The 26,021-nt window shown below is 45.8% G+C and overlaps 1 protein-coding gene across 1 annotated transcript in view; it reads right to left on the bottom strand.

The window, feature by feature from the left end:
* LOC142707546 (uncharacterized) overlaps positions 1 to 26,021 on the bottom strand; it is a 59,749-nt gene that overhangs the window by 20,977 nt on the left and 12,751 nt on the right. Inside the window, exons 3-7 of the mRNA XM_075848317.1 lie at positions 25,674 to 25,859; positions 25,468 to 25,591; positions 8,914 to 9,068; positions 7,591 to 7,770; positions 7,383 to 7,506 (exon numbers count right to left, since the gene is read on the bottom strand). Coding sequence (XP_075704432.1) covers positions 7,383 to 7,506; positions 7,591 to 7,770; positions 8,914 to 9,068; positions 25,468 to 25,591; positions 25,674 to 25,859 — 769 coding nt within the window. The remainder of the gene's footprint in view (positions 1 to 7,382; positions 7,507 to 7,590; positions 7,771 to 8,913; positions 9,069 to 25,467; positions 25,592 to 25,673; positions 25,860 to 26,021) is intronic.

The following is a 26,021-nucleotide window of genomic DNA, read 5'->3' as shown; positions in this document are numbered from 1 at the left end:
ACACAAGGAGCTCAGTTTTAGAAAGATTCAGTTTCAACTATTTAGCCTTGAAAAAAGACGACTAAGGGGGGACATGATTAACTTATATAAATATATTAATGGCACATAAAAAAAAATATGGTGAAATCCTGTTCCTTGTAAAACCCCCTCAAAAAACAAGGGGGCACTCCCTCCGTCTGGAGAAAAAAAGGTTCAAGCTGCAGAGGCAACAAGGCTTCTTTACCGTGAGAACTGTGAATCTATGGAATAGCCTACCGCAGGAGCTGGTCACAGCAGGGACAGTAGATGGCTTTAAAAAAGGGTTAGATAATTTCCTAGAACAAAAAAATATTAGCTCCTATGTGTAGAATTTTTTCCTTCCCTTTTCCCGTCCCTTGGTTGAACTTGATGGACATGTGTCTTTTTTCAGCCGTACTAACTATGTATGTAACTGTACTGGTACCTCAGGGGCTTCTGCATACATGACTTCGCACTAGAAAATCCCCAGTAGGCCAAATGGTGGTCCTTTCCTTCTGAGCCCTCCCCTGGGCCCAAACGGCAGTTTATCACCACAAATGTGGTATTGCGGCACTCAGGAGAAATTGCGCAACAGAATGGGGTATTTTGTTTCTTGTGAAAATAAGACATTTTCAGCCAAAACGACCTATTATTTGAAAAAAATAATTTTGTTTTAATTCCCAGCCCAATTCAAATAAGTTCTGTGAAGAAACTATGGGGTCTAAATGGTCACATTACCCATAAATGAATTCCTTGAGGGGTGTAGTTTCCAAAATGGGGTCACTTCTGGTGGGTTTCCATTGCTTTGATACCTCTGAGGCTCTGCAAATGAGACATGGCAGCCGAAAACCAATCCAGCAAAATCTGGACTCCAACAAACTCCTTTCCTTCTGAGCCCTCCCATGGGCCCAAACGGCAGTTTATCACCACAAATGGGGTATTGCCGCACTAAGGACAAATTGGGCAACAAAACGGGGTATTTTGTTCCCTGTGAAAATAAGAAATTTTGATCACATATGACATTTTATTGGAAAAAATGAAATTTTTTTCATTTCACAGCCCAATTCAAATACGTGCTGTGAAAAAACTGTGCGGTCAAAATGGTAACAACCATAAATTAATTCCTTGAGGGGTGTGGTTTCCAAAATGGGGTCACTATTGGGGGATTCCTACTGTTTTGGCACCTCAACACCTTTTCAAACCTGGCATGCTGCCTAAAATATATTCTAATAAAAAAAGAGGACTCAAAATGCACTAGGTGCTTCTTTGCTTCTAGGGCTTGTACTTCGGTCCACGAGCCACTAAAGCCACATGTGGGACATTTCTAAAAACTGCAGAATCTGGACAATACATATTTAGTACTGTTTCTCTGGTAAAACCTTCTGTGTTACAGAAAAAAAATTGAATAAAATTGAAATTCAGCAAGAAAAATAAAATTTGCAAATTTCACCTCCACTTTGCTTTAATTCCTGAAGGGTTAAAAAACTTTCTAAATGCTGTTTTGAATACTTTGAGGGGTCTAGTTTTTAAAATGGGGTGTTTTATCAGGGTTTCTAATACATAGGCCCCTCAAAGCCACTACAGAACTCAAGAGGTACCTTAAAAAAAAAAAGGCTTTTGAAATTTTCTTAAAAATATGAGAAATTGCTGTTTATGTTCTAAGCCTTGTAACGTCCAAGAAAAATAAAAGAATGTTCAAAAAACGATGCCAATCTAAAGTAGACATATGGGAAATGTGAACTAGTAACTATTTTGGGTGGTATAACCGTCTGTTTTACAAGCAGATGCATTTAAATTCTGAAAAATTCTATTTTTTCAAAATTTTCACAAAATTTTGCAATTTTTCACCAATAAACACTGAATATAAATCGACCAAATTTTACCACGAACATGAAGCCCAATGTGTCACGAGAAAACAAACTCAGAATCGCTTGGATAGGTTTAAGCATTCCGACGTTATTACCACATAAATTGATATATGTCAGATTTGAAAAATGGGCTCTGAGCCTTAAAGGGAATGTGTTGCCAGAAAAACATGTTTTGTTTTTTTTAAATAAAACATTTAGTGTGTGTGTGATTAAACATTGTTCAAATTTTTTTTATTTTTTTCACGAGTCAGGAAATATTATAAATTAATTCTAATTTATAATATTACCCATTTCTGGTCACTAGATGGAGCTATTCCCAAAATTGCAGCATTGCAAAATTGGGTAAAAAGCCCTCGCTCTAGTGAGCTCTCAGCATCCCCCCCCCCCTCCTTTATCCTGGCTAGTGCCGGGATAAACGAGGGGTTTGAACGGTGTAACCTCCTACACTGTGTGTCGCCATTTTTTGAGCTAACACACAGTGTAGAAGGTTAACATACAGTAGTAAACGTACACAAACACGAACATACATTGAAATCTCTTACCTGCTCCTGCCGCCGCGGCTCCCTCCGGCCCGTCCGCTCCGTCTGCTGCCGCTGGTCCAAGTGCACAAGTCCGGAAGCCGCGACCGGAAGTAGTAATATTACTGTCCGGCCGCGACTTCCGGTCCACAGGAAAATGGCGCCGGACGGCGCCAATTTCAAATTGGACTGTGTGGGAGCGGCGCATGCGCAGTTCCCACACAGACGCCGTACACACAAGTGAATGGGACGGGAGCCGTTCGCAGTCCCTATGGGACTGTGGCTGCCGTATTCCATGTCTGTATGTGTCGTTAATCGACACATACAGAAATGGAACACAAAATGGCAGCCCCCATAGGGAAGAAAAAGTGTAAAAATAAGAAAAAGTAAAACACAAACACACAAATAAATATAAACGTTTTTAATAAAGCACTAACATCTTTAACATATAAAAAAATAATTTGTGATGACACTGTTCCTTTAAGGCCAAAATTAGGCTGCATCCTTAAGGGGTTAAAGAGGTAATCTTTCAAGGAACTGGCGCGGCCGCGTCTTCTAAATGCGATATTCTCGTTCTAGCCTTCTGGACGCGATCATGAAGACTGTGCAGATCCTGGCAGAGGAGGCCAATGTCCACTTTGACCACCCTGTTAGATATTATACATAGGCTGCAGCGGTAACACGTGTCTACAGGCTTGTCATCGCCACAGCCGGGAGTAAATAAAGAAGACTGCTGATCGCATCGGAGCGCTGGTTATTTCATTATTCTTATATATTTTCTGCTCTTACGCTATTTTCCTGCACGCAGAAAACCCCTTTAACCCCTTCCCTCCGCAGCTATTTTTGGTTAATTTATTTTAGCTTTTTTTCTCCCCACCTTTTATTTTTCCGTTGATAAAGTCGTATGAGGGCTTGTTCTTGTTTGCGGGACGAGTTGTAGTTTTACACGCCACCATTTATTGTACCATATAATGAACAGGAAACTGAAAATCTAAGATTTCTCCATAGTTTTTGGATTTCGTTTTTTTACGGCGTTCACCGTGCAATAAATCCGACATGTTATCTTTATTCTGCGGTACATACGATTACAGTGATGACAAATTTATATTTATTTTTATGTTTTACGACTTTTACAGGGAAAAACTGAGTTGTCGCCACATTCTGAAAGCCATCATTTTTTGTATATTTCCGTCGATTGAGCGGCATGAAGGCTTATTTTTTGTAGGATGAGCTGTCGTTTTTAATAGTAGCATTTTTGAGAACGTCCGGTTTTGATCACTTTTAATAAAAAATTTTGTGGGAAATGAGGTGAAGAAATAACAGCGACTGGCGGTGTGTTTAAAATTAGTAATTTTTTTTTAAATAATTTTTTTACTGCGTTCAATGTGCAGGTTAAATAATGTGATATTCGAATAGTTCAGACTTTTAGGGACGCGGCGATACCAATTATGTTTATTATTTTCCCACAGTGCTTCAGGGGAAAATGGGAAAAAGACGGTTTTTTGAACTTTTAATATTTTTTTGTACATACAAAATCACTTTATTCTTTTTCACGTAATATTTTTTTTTTTTATTAGTCCCCCAAGGGTATTTGAACTAATGTATTGCAGTAAATCATACCTCTGGCAGGGCACCAAGAAGGCAGACCTGGGGGCCATCATTTAACCCCCAGGCTGCCATGACAAACATGGTCACCCAGCGATCGCTTGATGGAAGGGGCAAGGGGTTGTCAGAGTGGGCCTCCCCTTCTCTAATGGCTTAGATGCCACAATCGCATTTGACCTCGGCATCTAAGGGGTTAAAACGAGTGGGATCCAGCTAGTTAAAGTGACGTGTACACCCAAGTAGTATGGAGCAGGCTTAGCATGTAAACCCGCTACTAATGCCCTCTACCCGGCAAAGATGTATGTATACCTCAAAGGTCGGGAAGGGGATAAAAAGAGTAATTGTCATTTAAAATTTCCCAATAAACAATAATGCAAGCGAAGATAAGAAACTATATAATAAATCATATTACAGAAAAATGTACAACATTACTAAAAGCAGCAAAGTTCTACTATCTCACCCCAGTGCTGGGAGACACAGCTACACTGCTCATCACTGCTGTATAATCTCCTCCATGCTGCTTCCAGTAAGTGTTCTCTCTCACCCAGTGCTGGGAGTCACAGCTACACTGCTCATCACAGCTGTATAATGTCCTCCATGCTGCTTCCAGGAACTGCTCTCTCTCACCCCAGTGCTGGGAGTCACAGCTACACTGCTCATGACTGCTGTATAATGTTCTTCCTGCTGCTTCCAGTAAGTGTTCTCCCCCAGTGCTGGGAGTCACAGCTACACTGCTCATCACTGCTGTATAATGTCCTCCATGCTGCTTCCAGTAAGTGCTATCTCACCCCAGTGCTGGGAGTCACAGCTACACTGCTCATCACTGCTGTATAATGTCCTCCATGCTGCTTCCAGTAAGCGTTCTCTCTCACCCCAGTGCTGGGAGTCACAGCTACACTGCTGTATAATGTCCTCCATGCTGCTTCCAGTAAGTGCTTTCTCTCACCCCAGTGCTGGGAGTCACAGCTACACTGCTCATCATTGCTATATAATGTCCTCCATGCTGCTTCCAGTAAGTGTTCTCTCTCACCCCAGTGCTGGGAGTCACAGCTACACACCTGTATAATGTCCTCCATGATGCTTCCAGGAACTGCTCTCTCTCACCCCAGTGCTGGGAATCACAGCTACACTGCTCATGACTGCTGTATAATGTTCTCCATGCTGCTTCCAGTAAGTGTTCTCTCACCCCATTGCTGGGAGTCACAGCTACACTGCTCATCGCTGCTGTATAATGTCCTCCATGCTGCTTCCAGTAAGTGCTCTCTCTCACCCAGTGCTGGGAGTCACAGCTACACTGCTCATCACTGCTGTATAATGTCCTCCATGCTGCTTCCAGTAAGTGAAATCTCACCCCAGTGCTGGGAGTCACAGCTACACTGCTCATTACTGCTGTATAATGTTCTTCCTGCTGCTTCCAGTAAGTGTTCTCTCACACACAGTGCTGGGAGTCACAGCTACACTGCTCATTACTGCTGTATAATGTCCTCCATGCTGCTTCCTGTAAGTGCTCTCACCCCAGTGCTGGGAGTCACAGCTACACTGCTCATCACTGCTGTATAATGTCCTCCATGCTGATTCCAGTAAGTGCTCTCTCACCCCAGTGATGGGAGTCACAGCTACACTGCTCATCACTGCTGTATAATGTCCTCCATGCTGCTTCCAGTAAGTTACCTCTCACCCCAGTGCTGGGAGTCACAGCTACACTGCTCATTACTGCTGTATAATGTCCTCCATGCTGCTTCCAGTAAGTGCTTTCTCTCACCCCAGTGCTGGGAGTCACAGCTACACTGCTCATCATTGCTATATAATGTCCTCCATGCTGCTTCCAGTAAGTGTTCTCTCACCCCAGTGCTGGGAGTCACAGCTACACACCTGTATAATGTCCTCCATGATGCTTCCAGGAACTGCTCTCTCTCACCCCAGTGCTGGGAATCACAGCTACACTGCTCATGACTGTTGTATAATGTTCTCCATGCTGCTTCCAGTAAGTGTTCTCTCACCCCATTGCTGGGAGTCACAGCTACACTGCTCATCACTGTTGTATAATGTCCTCTATGCAGCTTCCAGTAAGTGCTCTCTCTCTCTCACCCCAGTGCTGGGAGTCACAGCTACACTGCTCATCGCTGCTGTATAATGTCCTCCATGCTGCTTCCAGTAAGTGAAATCTCACCCCAGTGCTGGGAGTCACAGCTACACTGCTCATCACTGCTGTATAATGTTCTCCATGCTACTTCCAGTAACTCTCTCACCTCAGTGCTGGGAGTCACAGCTACACTGCTGTATAATGTCCTCCATGATGCTTCCAGTAACTGCTCTCTTTCACCCCAGTGCTGGGAGTCACAGCTACACTGCTCATTACTGCTGTATAATGTTCTTCCTGCTGCTTCCAGTAAGTGTTCTCTCTAACCCCAGTGCTGGGAGTCACAGCTACACTGCTCATTACTGCTGTATAATGTTCTTCCTGCTGCTTCCAGTAAGTGTTCTCTCTAACCCCAGTGCTGGGAGTCACAGCTACACTGCTAATCACTGCTGTATAATGTCCTCCATGCTGATTCCAGTAAGTTACCTCTCTCACCCCAGTGCTGGGAGTCACAGCTACACTGCTCATTACTGCTGTATAATGTCCTCCATGCTGCTTCCAGTAAGTGCTTTCTCTCACCCCAGTGCTGGGAGTCACAGCTACACTGCTCATGACTGCTGTATAATGTCCTCCATGCTGCTTCCAGTAAGTGAAATCTCACCCCAGTGCTGGGAGTCACAGCTACACTGCTCATCACTGCTGTATAATGTCCTCCATGCTGCTTCCAGTAAGTGCTCTCTCACCAGAGTGCTGGGAGTCACAGCTACACTGCTGTATAATGTCTTCCATGCTGCTTCCAGTAAGTGTTCTCTCTCACCCCAGTGCTGGGAGTCACAGCTACACTGCTGTATAATGTCCTCCATGCTGCTTCCAGTAAGTGTTCTCTCTCACCCCAGTGCTGGAAGTCACAGCTACACTGCTCATCACTGCTGTATAATGTCCTCCATGCTGCTTCCAGTAAGTGCTCTGTCACCAGAGTGCTGGGAGTCACAGCTACACTGCTAATCACGGCTGCAGAATGTCCTCAATGCTGCTTTTGAGAGTGTGCTATTGAGAGATACAGGAGCAGCATCTCCCCTTCACTGTATGTGCTGTGTAAGGGAGACATCATAGCAGCTAGTGAGTGCCCCCTCTGGAGTTCAGGGAAAAATGACAACTACAAATAGAGCCTGCAGAGGAGAAACCTGATAAATGAATTACAAAACTCATAATGGCCAGAAATAGTGTTATTACTCATGTACACACACATAGTAGATTATTCTGTGAAGTCACCTGAAATGACATTATAATGATATTATTTATATATAGTTTTACCTTGTGATCTGCGCGGTCGATAGTCCTCCATCATGACCTCCTTGTACAGATCCTTGTGTTCTTCTACATACTCCCACTCCTCCATGGAGAAATAGACAGCGACGTCCTGACACCTTATAGGAACCTGACACACACAATGATACAGTCATTAACCAGACTCCTCCAGTGCGGATACTGTATAATTTCACAGCATTCCCAGAAGTGTCACCTCTCCAGTCAGCAGCTCGGTCATCTTGTGGAGAAGTTCTAGGATCTTCTGCTTATTGTTCTTCTCATGTATCCTGGAGTGAGGAGAGGGCTCTGTGATGGGGCTCCGGCTCCATCCCCCTGACTCATGACTGCTGGTGGCCACACAGTCACCCGATGTCTTCTTCACTCTTGTGTAATTCTGTGTATGGAGTGAGTGAGTGAGAGATACTTGAAGAACTTATTTTGTTGAACTTAAAGAAAAAGGAGAATGGGACATGATGGAAAACTTTATATGTTACAGGAGGAAAGAAACTAAAACACAAGAACACGAAGGCACAATCTGACAGCGTGGGGGTAAATCAGAAAATATTATTTCACTGACTGAGTAGTAGATGCTCGGAACAACCTTACAGCAGATGTGTTTGGAAAATCAAAAGTAAATGGACCATGTGATTCTCCTCCTGCCGTCATCTTCTATGTTTCTATACAGATGTCAGACTAGTGGTAGAAATCCTCGTCTCCAGGACAGACTCCGGCCATGTGATTCCCCTGCCGTCATCTTCTATGTTTCTATATAGATGTCAGACTAGTGGTAGAAATCCTCATCTCCAGGACAGACTCCAGCCATGTGATTCCCCTGCCGTCATCTTCTATGTTTCTATATAGAGGTCAGACTAGTGGTAGAAATCCTCATCTCCAGGACAGACTCCGGCCATGTGATTCTCCTCCTGCCGTCATCTTCTATATTTCTATACAGATGTCAGACTAGTGGTAGAAATCCTCATCTCCAGGACAGACTCCGGCCATGTGATTCTCCTCCTGCCGTCATCTTCTATGTTTCTATACAGATGTCAGACTAGTGGTAGAAATCCTCATCTCCAGGACAGACTCCGGCCATGTGATTCTTCTCCTGCCGTCATCTTCTATGTTTCTATACAGATGTCAGACTAGTGGTAGAAATCCTCGTCTCCAGGACAGACTCCGGCCATGTGATTCTCCTCCTGCCGTCATCTTCTACGTTTCTATATAGAGGTCAGACTAGTGGTAGAAATTCTCGTCTCCAGGACAGACTACAGCCATGTGATCCTCCTGGTCCCTGTGCTCCTTCTCCTCCTGGTCCCTGTGCTCCTTCTCCTCCTGGTTCCAACGTGACTACTTACTATTCTCATCACTCTACATTACTATCACCATGAGACATAACTGACCATATTGCTGGCTGATGTTCACTTCTTCCCGTCACTTGGAAGGTCTCGTAGATGGTATACAGGACTCTGGCTTCTTCCTCTTATGTGTGACTTGTTACATAATACAATAAAGAACATAGAAATATAGAAACGTTTACCTCTCCGCTCAGCAAGTAGATGATCTCCAGGGTGAAGTTTAATATTCTTGTGGTCATCTCATTGCTGTCCTTGTCCATCGTTGGTGGGTCATTCAGGAGAAGGAACGTTCTGGATGAGAACATGAATCCACTGGAGGTTGTAGTACAGCAGGCGTCTTTATGAAAAGAGGAGAGAATCATACAGGGGACGACGTCATGTGGGAAATACAGAACCTAACTTATTGAAAGAAACCGGTTCTCCGAGCCTCCACCACAGGGAATAAAGGGACATGACCGGCACCGACAATTATCTACTAGATATATCATAAATATCTGATTGATGAGAGGTCCGAGTCCCAGAGGCGTGACCCGTAGCCATGTGGACGAGGGGGGGACCCCTACCCATGTGGACGAGGGGGGGCCCGTACCCATGTGGACGAGGGGGGGGGGCCCGTACCCATGTGGACGAGGGGGGGGGCCCGTACCCATGTGGACGAGGGGGCTGCTGGTGACTGATTCAGGCAGAGAATGAATAAAGAGGTGGTCACACAAGTACGACTCGTTCTATTCAATTCTACGGGTGTAAAGGAAACACACGCAGCAGCCACCTCTCCAGGCGGGTCGGGGTCCCCGCCTTCTCTACATTGGTGTGGTTCCCATAGGAGGGACCTGAATCTATCAGACATTTATGGCAAATCCTGTTGATAGGTTATAAATTTGATGAAAATACCTCTTTAATTTATTTATTTTTCGCAGTAGCACGAGCTACATGCGGCCTAGCGTTGTCCTGTAGAAAAAACGGCTTCTGTGATTTTTGAGATTTCATGTGGCTAAAAACCGCTGCTTTCAATCTGGCTTTTATGCTGCCACAGAATGGAGCGAGGTGCTTGAAAACGTCATCATTCGCAGATCATAGCGACACCTGATACTTCCTCGATTGGCATATACTCACGGCTTGTCCTTCTTCGTGCTGCAATTTCAATGTTGAGGAGCGGCACTTGTAATGCTGGTCACGTCCTATTACAGGACCACGCTGGAATTCAGCGATTTACGACCCGTTCTATCACTGTCTGTATAGTGACTACATGGCGAGTGCCAGAGGTTATACACCTGTGGTAACGGTGACTACATGGCGAGTGCCGGAGGTTATACACCTGTGGTAACGGCGACTACATGGCGAGTGCCGGATGTTATACACCTGTGGTAACGGCGACTACATGGCGAGTGCCGGAGGTTATACACCTGTGGTAACGGCGACTACATGGAGAGGGCCGGATGTTATACACGTGGTAACGGCGACTACATGGCGAGTGCCGGATGTTATACACCTGTGGTAACGGCGACTACATGGCGAGTGCCGGATGTTATACACCTGTGGTAACGGCGACTACATGGCGAGTGCCGGATGTTATACAGCTGTGGTAACGGCGACTACATGGCGAGTGCCGGATTTTATACACCTGTGGTAACGGCGACTACATGGCGAGTGCCGGATGTTATACACCTGTGATAACGGCGACTACATGGCGAGTGTCGGATGTTATACACCTGTGGTAACGGCGACTACATGGCGAGTGCCGGATGTTATACATCTGTGGTAACGGCGACTACATGGCGAGTGCCGGATGTTATACACATGTGGGAACGGCGACAACATGGCGAGTGCCGGATGTTATACACCTGTGGTAACGGTGACTACATGGCGAGTGCCGGATGTTATACATCTGTGGTAACGGCGACTACATGGCGAGTGCCGGATGTTATACACATGTGGGAACGGCGACAACATGGCGAGTGCCGGATGTTATACACATGTGGTAACGGCGACTACATGGCGAGTGCCGGATGTTATACACCCGTGGTAACAGCGACGACATGGCGAGTGCCGGATGTTATACACCCGTGGTAACGGAGACTACATGACGAGTGCCGGATGTTATACACCTGTGGTAACGGCGACTACATGGCGAGTGAGGGATATCCGAACTTCTTCCCATTGAAACTTTATTGTTAATGCATCAACATCTAATAACAGGGTTACTTACCGATAGTGCTACGGACCAAACGTACGGGAATATAATTAGGGCTAACGACCAACACATGTAAACGGAAGTATATATGGCAGTCTCCTTACTTCAGTCAGTCAGCTTCAGCCATGATTAAGGACGCTCGCAGCGTCTGAAACGCGTAGGCTTTCAACCATCATCACAATTTTTCCTTACACTAACAGGATGTCACGCTGTTTACCCAGATCCTGATTTTTAAATTATTGGCCCATTAAACTTGGAAATTCTTTTCCATTTTATCTCATGCTTCGTGCTGGATCCAACCCTGCTTCTCCGAGTGAGGGATGTTATACACTACACTCCTGAATATAATAGCACTATACACTGTACTCCTGAATATAATAGTACTATACACTGCACTCCTGAATATAATAGCATTATACACTGCGCTCCTGAATATAATAGCACTATACACTGTACTCCTGAATATAATAGTACTATACACTGTACTCCTGAATATAATAGTACTATACACTGCACTCCTGAATATAATAGTACTATACACTGCACTCCTGAATATAATAGTACTATACACTGTACTCCTGAATATAATAGTACTGAATATAATAGTAATTCACTGTAGTTTCGATATATGATGTCGTTCATAAACATTCATTAATTAATAGATTCACCGCCTGAAAGAACGATTAAAATAATTGTGTCCACTTTCCTTCTGACATCCCCTATGTGGTCGCGAATCCTCCTCCTGAACTCCCTGCCAGTCTTACCCACGTATTGTAGACCACACTTACATGTGATAAGATAGACAATTCCTTTCGTCTTACAATTAATGAATGACCTGTTGTCAAATTAGGAAATTTACGAACACTAAAACTGGAAGAACATTTGACAACAGGTCATTCATTAATTGTAAGACGAAAGGAATTGTCTATCTTATCACATGTAAGTGATAAAAGCCCATGATTTCTCCGGCGCGTGTGCGGCCAGTACATCAGAGCCGTATACGTGGCTGGAGGTTAAAATAAGCACATAAACAGTGCTATCCAGTGTTCTACCTTTAGAATTTAACTACCTATGTATATCAATCCCTGATGAGGTATTGCTTTAGTGACAATGCTGAAACGCGTAGGATCTTGATACATTGACATTTTTGGCAAGAGTGTAGCGAATCAATATATCATAAATAGGGAGAGTTAGTCCTGTGTGTTTTGAAATATACCACTACCCTGGACACTTCCCTTTTCGCCTAGCACTTGCTTATGCCTGTTTTCTTGGCAGTAGTGGCTGGTTGAGCCATTTTTAACAAATTGATAATAAAATTATTTTAATCGTTCTTTCAGGCGGTGGATATAATAGTACTTGACTTAAGGTATGTTTGATGACTTTCGCTATCTACGGCCTTACACCCCAAACCCCAATAAGAGACGACACATGAATTTTGAAGTAAAGGCCACAGCAGCCATTTATTAAACACACACCTTTTTATGTGATAAAAGAGCATAACCATAAAACACATCATAAACTCCATAATAACATCCTGCTCTATTTCCCACATTCTCCAGATAAAGGATCCTTGAAGGCACTTCAATCATTAAATAACAACTCCATCGTTTCCTTATTAGGTCTGGACTTCTTACCCTACAGCCGTTCTACACCTGACCCGAGGGCACCAATCATGTCCAAGACCTCTCTCTCCCTTCCTGGGGACCCTGCCCATCAGGAATATATGCCATATCAGCTGGGTAACCACTCCCCAGCCCCTCCAATACTATCCAGGGTTAAACGCCCCGAGTTCTCTTCCAACAATCTCCATTGTTGCTTCTCCTTCTTGCCATTACGTGCCTCCAAAGACCCCTCCTCCTACCGCCACGACAATCATGTGTGACCCCTTACACATGATTGTCCCTCCACAACTGCAGGGCTTTCTCCATGCCCTCCTTGATGTCCAGGGTCCACATATCAAGACCCACCTCGTTCAAATGAACGCCATCCGCCCTGAGGAAACCTACCTCTCTGCCCTCCAACTCCTTATGCCGCACCACAACACCGCCATTGCGTGCCACAAACCTGCCAACCACCTTGTTCACCTTTGCTCGTGCTTTATTCAGACTATGGACGGAACGGGCCTGCCGCCACACCTTGCGAGCCACAATATCCGACCATACGATCACCACTCCTGGAAAAGACGACCATAACCGCAACAGATCGATCTTAACATCCCTCACCAAATCCCTGGACGACCGAATGCCCAAATCATTGCCACCAAGGTGCACCACCAAAATATCTGGCACCCTGTCCAAACCTGCATAGAAATGTACCTCTGGTAACAACCTACACCACAGCATGCCCCGCAGACCCAACCATCTGAACTGAACCTCTGAGTGATCCAGGCCCAACTGCCGTCCGGCCGGACGAACATCTGCACGCACACCTCCCCAGTGCACGTAGGAGTGCCCAATAATCCAAATCAAGCAGGGACCTGCACCTAAAACAACACAAAACAGTAATGTAACAACTCCATATTCACCTCCAGCACAACTTATCACCACCACCTCAAAGCAAGTGAGGCCGCACATACAACATATCGGTCTGACTCCCACCTACCGATCTTCTTAACCATCGCCGGGGATAAACCCCACCTGGCTGCTTCCGTAGCTGCGCCAATTCTGAAAGAGTGAGAGCTAAAACCTGCTCCACCTCTGCCAGACAACAGGATACATTACTTGAACACCTGTGAAAACTGGAATTTAGACAAAGACAGCCCGTCTGCATGAACCAACAAGGACTCCGGCCCCTCAGGCCTCACTGCAACAAACTCCCGAAAACAGTGGACCGGGCACACCCGAGACCCTGGTAACTCATACAAACGCACCACAAAACCTCTCCCCTCCTGATCTGTCTTAGATCTACGAAGCAAACAAGAAAGGCAGGAGCCATCCAAATCCACATACAATAAACCCCCTGCCACACTCTTACTGGCCGACACCAACTCCGATATCCGGAACGCCCCAAAGAACGCCAAAGAAAAGGCCAGTGTAAATAGCCGCGCTTCAAACGCCGAAACACAAACATCCCCCAATAAATCACAAATCGCTACCAACAGCTCAAATGACACCGGCTTCCTGTGGTCCCTAACTGCGGAACCCCTCCGGAAACCCTTCATTGCCTGCCTGACCAGAAAGGACTTGGTCACGTTCTCCTCACCTTTTTTTTTAAACCAAAAAGCCAAAGCCGACAAACTCCGAGCAACCGTTGCTGCAGATGCCCCTTCACTGTACGCATTTCCTATATAATGCAACAAACACGCCGTCCGATCTGCAATACCTGCCTGCGCATTTTCCAACAAAGCCTCCCATACCTGCCATACCGCACTGTACCTCTGGCATGTAACCGCACTAACAGACCTTTCCACGAGCGACATCGCCATTGTCACACCACCTTCCACAGATGCTCTGGACAAGGCAGGCCATGAGACTCCGCCCCCGGCGCCAGCAGACGAAACCTGTCCCACTGTTGACAAGAAAGGGAATCAGCCACAGAATTCAGCACCCCAGGAATATGCACTGCCACAAAATGCGCATTCAACATCAAACCTCTCTAAACTAAATGCCGCAATAGTCGCACGACTGGCGGAGAATTAGCTGTCTGCGCATTAACCGCCTGAACCACACCCAGATTGTCACATACGAAACGCACTCTCCGGTCCCACAGACAATCCCCCCACAACTCCGCAGCCACCACAATCGGGTACAGTTCCAGCAGAGCCAAATTACGGACAAAACCACATTCATGCCAAGCATCTGGCCAAACTCCTGAACACCACTGCCCCTGGAAATAAGCCCCAAATCCGCATGCACCTGATGCATCAGTATACAGCTCCAAGTCCACACTAGACACCGGCTGATACATGAGCACCGACCGCCCATTATAGGTCTGCAAAAACTCCCCCCACACCAACAAATCAGCTTTCAATTCCGCCGACAACCTAATAAAATGATGGGGGGAATGCACCCCTGCGGTCGCACTTGCCAATCGCCTGCAAAACACCCGCCCCATGGGCATAATCCTACAAGCAAAATTCAAATGCCCCAACAAGGATTGCAAGTCCCGCAACTGGATCTTCTTCCTGCGCAGCGCACTCGCCACCAACCCTCTCATCTCCAGCAACTTATCATCAGGCAAGCGACACTCCATGTTATCTGAATCAATCATGATTCCCAAAAACTTAATGACCGTCATGGGTCCCTCAGTGTTTTCAGGCGCCAGAGGTACCCCAAAGTCCTTTGCCACTCGCTCCATAGTATGTAGCAATCCTGCACACACATAGGTACCCGGCGGCCCGATAAACAGGAAATCGTCCAGATAATGCAGTGCAGATTGCACCTGCGCCTCCCGACGGACCACCCACTCCAAAAACGTGCTAAACATCTCAAAATAAGCGCATGAAATGGAGCAGCCCATCGGGAGGCAACAATCTACAAAATATTCCTCCTGCCAATAACATCCCAGCAAACAAAAACTATCCGGATGCACCGGCAATAAACGAAAAGCGGCCTCAATGTCAGTTTTCGCCAGAGAGCCCTTCCCGTACTTGCGAACCCAAACAACCGCCGCATCAAAGGAAGTGTAACTGACCGCACACAAAGCCGGATCAATGCCGTCATTCACCGACTCGCCTTCCGGATACAACAAGTGATGAATAAGGCGGAATTTATTCACCTCCTTCTTTGGAACCAAACCTAACGGGGAAACCCGCAAACTCTGAACAGGCGGGAAGGAAAACGGACCCGCTATGCGGCCCAAAGCCACCTCCTTCAGCAGCTTATCAGTAACCAGATCAGGCCGCGCCAAAGCAGACGACAAATTACGGACTACCCCGTCACGTCCAGCTGACGTACAAGGAATCCGAAAACCTTCTGAAAAACCTAACCACAACTCTGCCACTTTCTTATTTGGATAGCCCCTTAAAAACGGGAGCATCCTTTCCACCCTCACCGGAGTCGCCCCTCTTCTGCTCAGCATCTCCCTGCCTGCCCTTATGCTTCTTGAAGCATCTGGACAAACCATGGGCGCCTCCGCAACCGGAGCACTCGTGCTTATATCTACAGTCTGGGCCGAACTTGCAATGCCCTTCATTATACTGCCAGCAACACCCCTTTCCTGAGGATCCTGACCGACCCGCTGCTGACCCCTGACCGCCGGCCGCATCCCGAAAGGGCTGCTGCCCCTGTTTCGGCGCAGACATCAGACGCATCCACAAACTAATATCTTTATGGTCCCATCGCAGCGACGGGCGCACCGACTTCCGCTGACGAAACGGTTTGTCATACCGCAACCATGCATTACCACCGTATACGCGATACGCCTCCCCTACTGAATCCATATAACAAAATAGCGCCGAACAGTTCTCCGGCGCCTTCTCTCCCACCACACTAGCCAAAATAGCGAAAGTCTGCAGCCAATTCGCAAAAGTCAGAGGAATCAAGCAATACCGCCGCCGCTCCTCCTCCTCCTTACTTTCATCCGGTTTCCACCGGTCCAAATTAAACTTCTCTAAAGGCAGCAAAGAATAAATCTCCACATATTCATCTTTCCAGATCTTTTCCCTAATCTCCACCTTCAAATGTGCCCCCAGCGGGCCCTCAAAGCACACATAAACCTCGCCTTTAGCCGCATCAGCCAACCGCACATCCTCTACCACTTTCTTAGCTGTACCAGCCGCCGCATCAACCGCTTTTTCCACCGCCACTACGGCACCCACCACCGGCACCACTTCACTAACATCCGCAATCCCTGCCGCAGCTGCACTAGAAATCGCCTCGCTAGCAACCGCACTCCCTGCCGCACTAGCAGACGCCTCACTAGCAGCGCCCCATACCCTCGCTGGCGACTGCTCTACACCTGGCAAAAATCTCAAAATATTCCTGCATCCCTCTAAACATCAAATGCATTTGAGACATTGACAACATCCCCCCCCACCACATCCGTGGTAGACTCACGCGGCCGTCCCTGAGGTGACCTCCCAGCGGACGCGTCCACCACTCCGGATGAGCCCGGCCTCGGTCCTGACGATCCTGGGGAGTGGTGCTCCTGCACCCCACGCTCCCCGTAGCTCCACGCACTTTCGGTCGCTGAAGTTCTAGGCCCAGCGGAACGCGGCCCGTCCACGGTCCTGCCACCCGCTGGTGGCGCGGCATATTCAGACCGACAATAAATCTTCTTGTCGCTGCCTGTATAGCAGACCGCTGCCCCCCTTCGTCCGGATGGGGCCCGGCGTCATTACCCGAAGCTGCCCGCACGCACGCCTCCCTGCTCCTGCAGGAGGCGATCTCGCTCCCCATCTGGAGGCCGCCCGCCTCTTCCTCCTTCTGAAGAGCTCCTCCGGCACCTGGAACACCGTCGTCGGAGAAAGCCGTCACTTCCGGTCCCGCGTGCACTTCCGGTCTTGTCGTTGAAGACAGGAGGGGGGAAGATGGCTGCCGCGGCCCCCCCTCCTGTCACCTCCGGTCTTGCCCGTCTGATGGGATTCCTCCCAGACCTCCGCGGACCGTCGCCAGGGTGCAGCTCCGGACCAGCAGGAGGAGGAGGGTCCCTGGAGGGGCTCCCTCGGCGCCGAACAGACCGAGGTGTTTCCATAGATGAAGGCCTCTCCTGAGGCCTGGAACACCCACTGCTGCGTCCCTCGCTCTCCTCTCCAGCCGCTGGAACCGGAGGAAGAGCCCCGGCAAACAGCGAATCCAGCCATCCTACGCCGTGCTGCATCCCGGATCCTGGCCATCGTCATCTCCATCGCCGCGTCCATCAGGTAGGTGTAAAATATTATTATATTTTTTTTAAATATAATGACAGGACAAATATTTCTCCTGTTGTCCAGCGGGAAAGAGGGCTGCCTCTTCCCCGCATGGACTTATATACTTTACTCTCCACCCACCACATATAGATACATTTTGCCCCATGCCCCCTTTCCCTTAGCCCTCCAATCCCTATAACATAGCCTAAAACATAGTAGCCTAAAACTCCCAAACACCTAGTCATGCGCTTCCTTCATTACGCTGCGCCTACATTACGCTGGGCTTACTATACACTGTACTCCTGAATATAATAGTACTATACACTGTGCTCCTGAATATAATAGTACTATACACTGTACTCCTGATTATAGTAATATTATACACTGTACCCCTGAATATAATAGTACTATACACTTTACTCCTGAATATAATAGTACTATACACTGTGCTCCTGAATATAACCGTACTATACACTGTGCTCCTGAATATAATAGTACTATACACTGTACTCCTGAATATAATAGTACTATACACTGTACTCCTGAATATAATAGTACTATACACTGTACTCCTGAATATAATAGTACTATACACTGTACTCCTGAATATAATAGTACCATACACTGCGCTCCTGAATATAATAGTACCATACTCTGCGCTCCTGAATATAATAGTACCATACTCTGCGCTCCTGAATATAATAGTACCATACACTGCGCTCCTGAATATAATAGTACTATACACTGCGCTCCTGAATGTAATAGTGCTATACACTGTACTCCTGAATATAATAGTGCTATACACTGTACTCCTGAATATAATACTACTAAACACTGCGCTCCTGAATATAATAGTACTATACACTGTACTCCTGAATATAATAGTGCTATACACTGTACTCCTGAATATAATTGTACTATACACTGTACTCCTGAATATAATTGTACTATACACTGTGCTCCTGAATATAATTGTACTATACACTGTGCTCCTGAATATAATTGTACTATACACTGCTCCTGAATATACTAGTACTATACACTGTACTCCTGAATATAATAGTACTATACACTGCTCCTGAATATAATAGTACTATACACTGCTCCTGAATATAATAGTACTATACACTGTACTCCTGAATATAATAGTACTATACACTGCACTCCTGAATATAATAGTACTATACACTGCACTCCTGAATATAATAGTACTATACACTGCACTCCTGAATATAATAGTATTATACACTGCGCTCCTGAATATAATAGTACTATACACTGCGCTCCTGAATATAATAGTACTATACACTGCGCTCCTGAATATAATAGCACTATACACTGTACTCCTGAATATAATAGTACTATACACTGTACTCCTGAATATAATAGTACTATACACTGTACTCCTGAATATAATAGTACTATACACTGTACTCCTGAATATAATAGTACTATACACTGCTCCTGAATATAATAGTACTATACACTGTACTCCTGAATATAATAGCACTATACACTGTACTCCTGAATATAATAGTACTATACACTGTATTCCTGAATATAATAGTACTATACACTGTATTCCTGAATGTAATAGTACTATACACTGTAATCCTGAATATAGTATTATACACTGCGCTCCTGAATATAATAGTACTATACACTGTGCTCCTGAATATAATAGTACTATACACTGTACTCCTGAATATAATAGTGCTATACACTGTACTCCTGAATATAATTGTACTATACACTGTACTCCTGAATATAATAGTACTATACACTGTGCTCCTGAATATAATAGTGCTATACACTGTACTCCTGAATATAATAGTACTATACACTGTACTCTTGAATATAATAGTACTATACACTGTACTCTTGAATATAATAGTACTATACACTGCGCCCCTGAATATAATTGTACTATACACTGTGCTCCTGAATATAATAGTACTATACACTGTACTCCTGAATATAATATTACTATACACTGTGTGCTCCTGAATATAATAGTACTATACACTGTACTCCTGAATATAATAGTACTATACACTGTACTCCTGAATATAATAGTACTATACACTGCACTCCTGAATATAATAGTACTATACACTGTACTCCTGAATATAATAGTACTATACACTGCACTCCTGAATATAATAGTACTATACACTGTACTCCTGAATATAATAGCACTATACACGGAGATGGAAGCCTGGACTTTATCATCCATTTTACATATTTATTCTCTAACTCTTGAATATTTTGACGTTTTTGCTACTGACTTTTGTAACATTTTAACTTTTGTTCTTCTTTTGATATGTCTCACTGCAAGCTGAAAAGATTCTTACGCTTTCTTAGACAGACTATGAATCTGCTGCATAGCTAAAAATATGAGGAACCTGAGCACGTAGCTAAAATATATGAGGATTACAATTATGACAAAACATGGGATATGATGCGATATGGTGGGACATGAAGGGACATGGTGGGATATGGTGGGACATGGTGGGATATAATACGATATGATGGGATGTAATGCAATATAATGCGATATGATGGGATATAATACGATATGATGGGATATAATGCGATATGATGGGATATAATACGATATGATGGGATATAATGCGATATGATGGGATATAATGCGATATGATGGGATATAAACGCGATAGAATGTATACGTGTTCTTTTCTGATGACTCCAGGTCAAAATCCCTTGTGATTTAGAGAAGGAGGAGACCTGGTCAATATTGATTGGATAGACTGAAGGCCATGGCCCCTCTTATGTGATTGGAGGGGGAGACATGGCCAACACCCCTTTTAATGATATATAATCTATGTATTGTTTCCTAAGAAACTAGAGCGTCAGATTCCACTCACAAAACGTGTGTAGTTTCTCTCCGATGCATCGTCATGCTCTCCCACACACATGAAAGCAGATAAGAGACTACGAGGTCCAGATGATGACCTGCCTAAATTGATGTCCATAACACAGCTATAGTGGCTGCTACAGGGCACGTGGCAGGAGGGGGGTGGGCTGCCCGCCATCACTGGCCCCCTCATAAGCCTGGTGGTGCCGCTACCAGTTGCTATGGCTGCTACAGCGGTAGCGACGCCACATTCAATAGTATCTGCGTCATTGGGATGCAGATACTTTTGAACACTATGGCAGAGCAGGTAGGTATCTCCAGCCGCCGGGTCTCGTGCCTCTCTCGGCACTTCCCGTCTTCTGCGACTTATGGCCACAGAAGCATCTCTAGTGTTCGTGCTCTGGTCGCCTCTTAAAAGGGCCAGTGCGTGCGAAATTCCAGAAGTTACCCAATTAGTCCTGTGTCCCAGGACTATTTAAGGCACCTCCTCCATCTCCAAAGAGCCTGAGCAATGTTTTTTCTAACCAAGTGTTCATTTGCAGAGGTTCCGTAACCTGTTCCTGAAACCTGTGGTTGTGATTATTCAGTAACCGTGTCCAGTATCCATGTTTAGTGCTCGTGTCAAGTCCAGCGTCCATGACGACTTCAGCATCCGGCGTTCGTGGCAAGTCCAATGTCCGTGACGACTTCCATATCTGTGTCCAGTGTCTGTGAGAAGTCTAGTACCACCGTTTGAGACCAGTTCGGTTTCCGATAATCCAGCACGAGCCAGCTTCCAATAATCCGGTACAAGCCTGCCATCATCCAGTGACCGCTATATATTGCTTGGCCAGCTGCTACTCCATTATGGCAGAGTGGCCCAGTGGATCCACAACCCCGGACTACGTGACAAGCACCCAGCATTACATATAACGTGAGAACTCTCCCCACAGTTTAGTCAAGACACGTTGTCCAGGGATCATCTCTCGTCCGAGGGTGAGAAAATGCAGCACCAAGCAGGGTCTTACGCCCCCAGGCAGCCTCCTATGACCCTGAAACAATTCAGGTATGGAGGTTCTGCAGCTAACTTGTAAAACCCAGTGGAATCCAGGAATTCCGATGAAGTCCCAAAAAAAAAAAAAAACAAGAGAACAACAGAGGTGGTTAAGGGCCTTCCCCCTTTGATGGCATTCCCAGAGTTTTCCTGTTCTCGATGGGTGCAGGTCTCTCATGGTCCTGTCATCGGCAAAGGGAAAATGATGCTAAACCCCTTCCTTCACAAAGATTTGGTTGTAAGATCATTGGCGGTGTGTCGTTCATGCACAGTGCAATTCATGTACTTCATCATGATTACACGGGCACAAAAGCCGAATCTTGTGTGTTAATGCCCGTTTTATACAGCAGTGATGTGCAGTGTAGGTGCGACTCCAACACTGGGGTGAGAGAGAACACTTACTGGAAGCAGCATGGAGGACATTATACAGCAAAAGTGAGCAGTGTAGCTGTGACTCCCAGCACTGGGGTGAGAGAGAACACTTACTGGTAGCAGCATGGAGGACATCTGGGGCACTGTGGATTAACATAAAGGTAACTACTCCTTGTAACGTCCGTGGTCGCTGACGAACTCCTCCCATCCTGTCGACGCCATTCTCTCCAGAGATGTCTGCACATTCGGCCGTCCTGTTCCACAGTGACCACTAGGGTGCGCTCACGAGCTTAGTCCAGCCTTAAGGAGCCAGGGCACACACGTGTGAGATTGAGCCGATTGCTCCCAGATCACCCCGGACTATAAGGGCTCTGCCCCTCCCTGCATTGCCTGAGCTTGTTTGTATCTACCCGTGTCTTTCTTTGCAAATGGTTCCTTGAGTGTTTTCCAGCTCCAGTGTTTCCGTTCCTGCTACCTGTATCCTGTTTTCCGTGCTACCGTATTCCTGTACTATACGGAGTTGGAGTCGTGTTGTGTCGCCTACTACACCCACTGTGTTTCACCGCACCTGATGTCTGCCTGCTGCCAGAGTTCCATCCTAGCCTAAACCATCGCTACTGTCTGTATTGCCACAGGTACCTTTATCCAAACAATAGACATGGACTTTGTACCTTGTTTGGCCAGCTGCTATACCGCAATGGCCCAGTGGGTTCACATACCCACAGATCGTGACACTCCTTGACAGTTAAGCGAGTGGTAACATTTATAAAGTCTTACAATTACAAATCGGCCCTTTGAAGGCAACCAGAAGGCTGATGTGGACCTCTGGGAAAATTAGTTTGACACTCCTGGTCTAAAGGTAACACTTATTTTCAGTCGGGCCATATTCCTGATATTAGAAAATCGCTTGCCATTGAAGTAACCCTCTAAATAAGACCAAGGGAGTCTCGGTGGATTTCCAGAATTTTCTTTCCCACAAGATATTAGATACATGTTTTTATGACAATGCGCATGATTTCTTAATCCAATACAAGATTGAAGATCACATCTTTACAAAAGCTTATGTGTGTGTGCGCCCAACAAAAGCCAGGTACCTCCTTCTCTTGAAGATATTAGATGACCTTATACAGTGCATGTAGGGTGCCCGATTCGTTGTGGAGACTTTAATCTCTCCTTGAGATGTAGTTATTGACTGGTCCCACCATGAACAGGCCAAGCTTTGGGTTGGCTTAGAAGCTCCAATTTCACAGGTTCCTTTAACTGTGATCCCTTGGACTAGCAAAGCGACTTGGACAGTATGTCACAATTCATCACTTCCCTTTATAACAAATCATTTGGGTGCGTACATGTAATTCTTCTTCATCTTAAACAAGGCACTTTTCAATGGATTGCCCTCTACCCCTTGTCTCTAGAAATCTGGTATTTCCTTCAGGCCTGACCACGTCATTTCGATCACTGTCCAACGTGCCTGCCTTTGCTCTTCTGAGCTGTCTAGACTCAAACCGTATGTGTTTCTAGTGCCGGAATCTGACCGATCGTCCTGGAAATGATTGTAATACCTTCATACGAGACATTTCTACCATCGTCAAGGAAATGATTGGAATACCTTCATACGAGACATTTCTACAATCGTCCAGGAAATGTTTGTAATATACGAAACATTTCTACGATGGTCCAGGAAATGATTGGAATACCTTCATACGAGACATTTCTACAATGCCAAAAAAGCTAGTTTGAAAATGCATCGTTTTCTGACTCCTTATGAGAAGTTTTGCACATAGAACACCCACCCAAAGTCATTTGCAATCATTGGTAAGATCATGGTTTTCCATCTCTAATGATCCGGCAGTTTTACTGCGATCTATAATTCCTTTATGGCTTCTAAGAGCCTTCTCAGATTACTGTTGATAGAAGCCAGGACTAAAATCCCCTAAGGAAAAACTCATGCCCCCCTTAAATCACTGAATGCTTCCAGGAAATACTCCACCTATAAAGGATGGGGGAACAAGTGGCAGACACACAGGCCTCCTCAAAAAGACAGCTATATGGTGTCCACAATTGTGTTACAGTACTAAAAGAAGCAATATTTTACGCTCTCACCCCAGTGCTGGGAGTCACAGCTACACTGCTCATCACTGCTGTATAATGTCCTCCATGCTGCTTCCAGTAAGTGTTCTCTCTCACCCCAGTACTGGGAGTCACAGCTACACTGCTCATCACTGCTGTATAATGTCCTCCATGCTGCTTCCAGTAAGTGTTCTCTCTCACCCCAGTGCTGGGAGTCACAGCTACACTGCTCATCACTGCTGTATAATGTCCTCCATGCTGCTTCCAGTAAGTGAAATCTCACCCCAGTGCTGGGAGTCACAGCTACACTGCCCATCACTGCTATATAATGTCCTCCATGCTGCTTCCAGTAAGTGCTCTCTCTCACCCCAGTGCTGGGAGTCACAGCTACACTGCCCATCACTGCTGTATAATGTCCTACATGCTGCTTCCAGTAAGTGTTCTCCCCCAGTGCTGGGAGCCACAGCTACACTGCTGTATAATGTCCTCCATGCTGCTTCCAGTAAGTGTTCTCTCACCCAGTGCTGGGAATCACAGCTACACTGCTCATCACTGCTGTAGAATGTCCTCCATGCAGTTTCCAGTAACTGCTCTCACCCAGTGCTGGGAGTCACAGCTACACTGCTCATCACTGCTGTATAATGTCCTCAATGCTGCTTCCAGTAACTGCTCTCTCTCACCCAGTGAGGAGTCACAGCTACACTGCTCATCACTGCTGTATAATGTCCTACATGCTGCTTCCAGTAAGTGTTCTCCCCCAGTGCTGGGAGCCACAGCTACACTGCTCATCACTGCTGTATAATGTCCTCCATGCTGCTTCCAATAAGTGTTCTCTCTCACCCCAGTGCTGAGAGTCACAGCTACACTGCTCATCACTGCTGTATAATGTCCTCCATGCTGCTTCCAGTAAGTGTTCTCTCTCACCCCAGTGCTGGGAGTCACAGCTACACTGCTCATCACTGCTGTATAACATTCTCCATGCTGCTTCCAGTAAGTGTTCTCTCTCACCCCAGTGCTGGGAGTCACAGCTACACTGCTCATAACTGATGTATAATGTACTACATGCTGATACTTCTCCTAGTAAAGTTTTATTATCTTCACCCGGTGTTGGAGTCATAGGTACACTATATCCTTCGTGCTGCTTCTGAGGGTGTGCTACTGACAGAGGAGCTGGATCTCCCCTTCCCTGTATGTGCTGAGTAAGGGAGACATCACAACAGCTAGTGAGCGCCCCCTCAAGAGTTCAGGGACAAATGACAATTAGAAATAGAGATTACAGACGGAAAACCTGATAAATGAAATACAGATGTCATGGCCAGAAATAGTGTTATTACTCATGTACACACATATAGTAGATTATTCTGTGAAGTCACCTGAAATGACAGATATTATTTATATATAGTTTTACCTTGTGATGTGAGAGGCCGGTGGTCCTCCATCATGACCTCCTCGTACAGATCCTTGTGTCCTTCTACATACTCCCACTCCTCCATGGAGAAATAGACAGCGATGTCCTGACACCTTATAGGAACCTGACACACACAATGATAGTCATTACCCAGACTCCTCCAGTGCTGATACTGTATAATTTCACAGTATTCCCAGAAGTGTCACCTCTCCAGTCAGCAGCTCAGTCATCTTGTGGAGAAGTTCTAGGATCTTCTGCTTAATGTTCTTCTCATGTATCCGGGAGTGAAGAGGGGGCTCTGTGATGGGGCTCCGGCTCCTGCTCCGCCCTCCTGACTCATGACTGCTGGGGGCCACACAGTCACCCAATGTCTTCTTCACTATTGTGTAATCCTGTGTATGGGGAGAGACACTTACAGAACATAATTTATATAACAAAGGAGGAAAGAAACTACAAACACAAGAACACGAGGGAACAATCTGACATTAATGTGGGGGAAGATCAGAAATGTAAACCTGCCCGGTGTAATCCTAGATCTATCCTAAGAGAAATAT

The sequence above is a fragment of the Rhinoderma darwinii genome, unplaced genomic scaffold (assembly GCF_050947455.1).
Source record: "Rhinoderma darwinii isolate aRhiDar2 unplaced genomic scaffold, aRhiDar2.hap1 Scaffold_3472, whole genome shotgun sequence".
NCBI classification, from domain to species: domain Eukaryota; kingdom Metazoa; phylum Chordata; class Amphibia; order Anura; family Rhinodermatidae; genus Rhinoderma; species Rhinoderma darwinii.
This window is presented reverse-complemented; position numbering and strand designations above follow the sequence as displayed.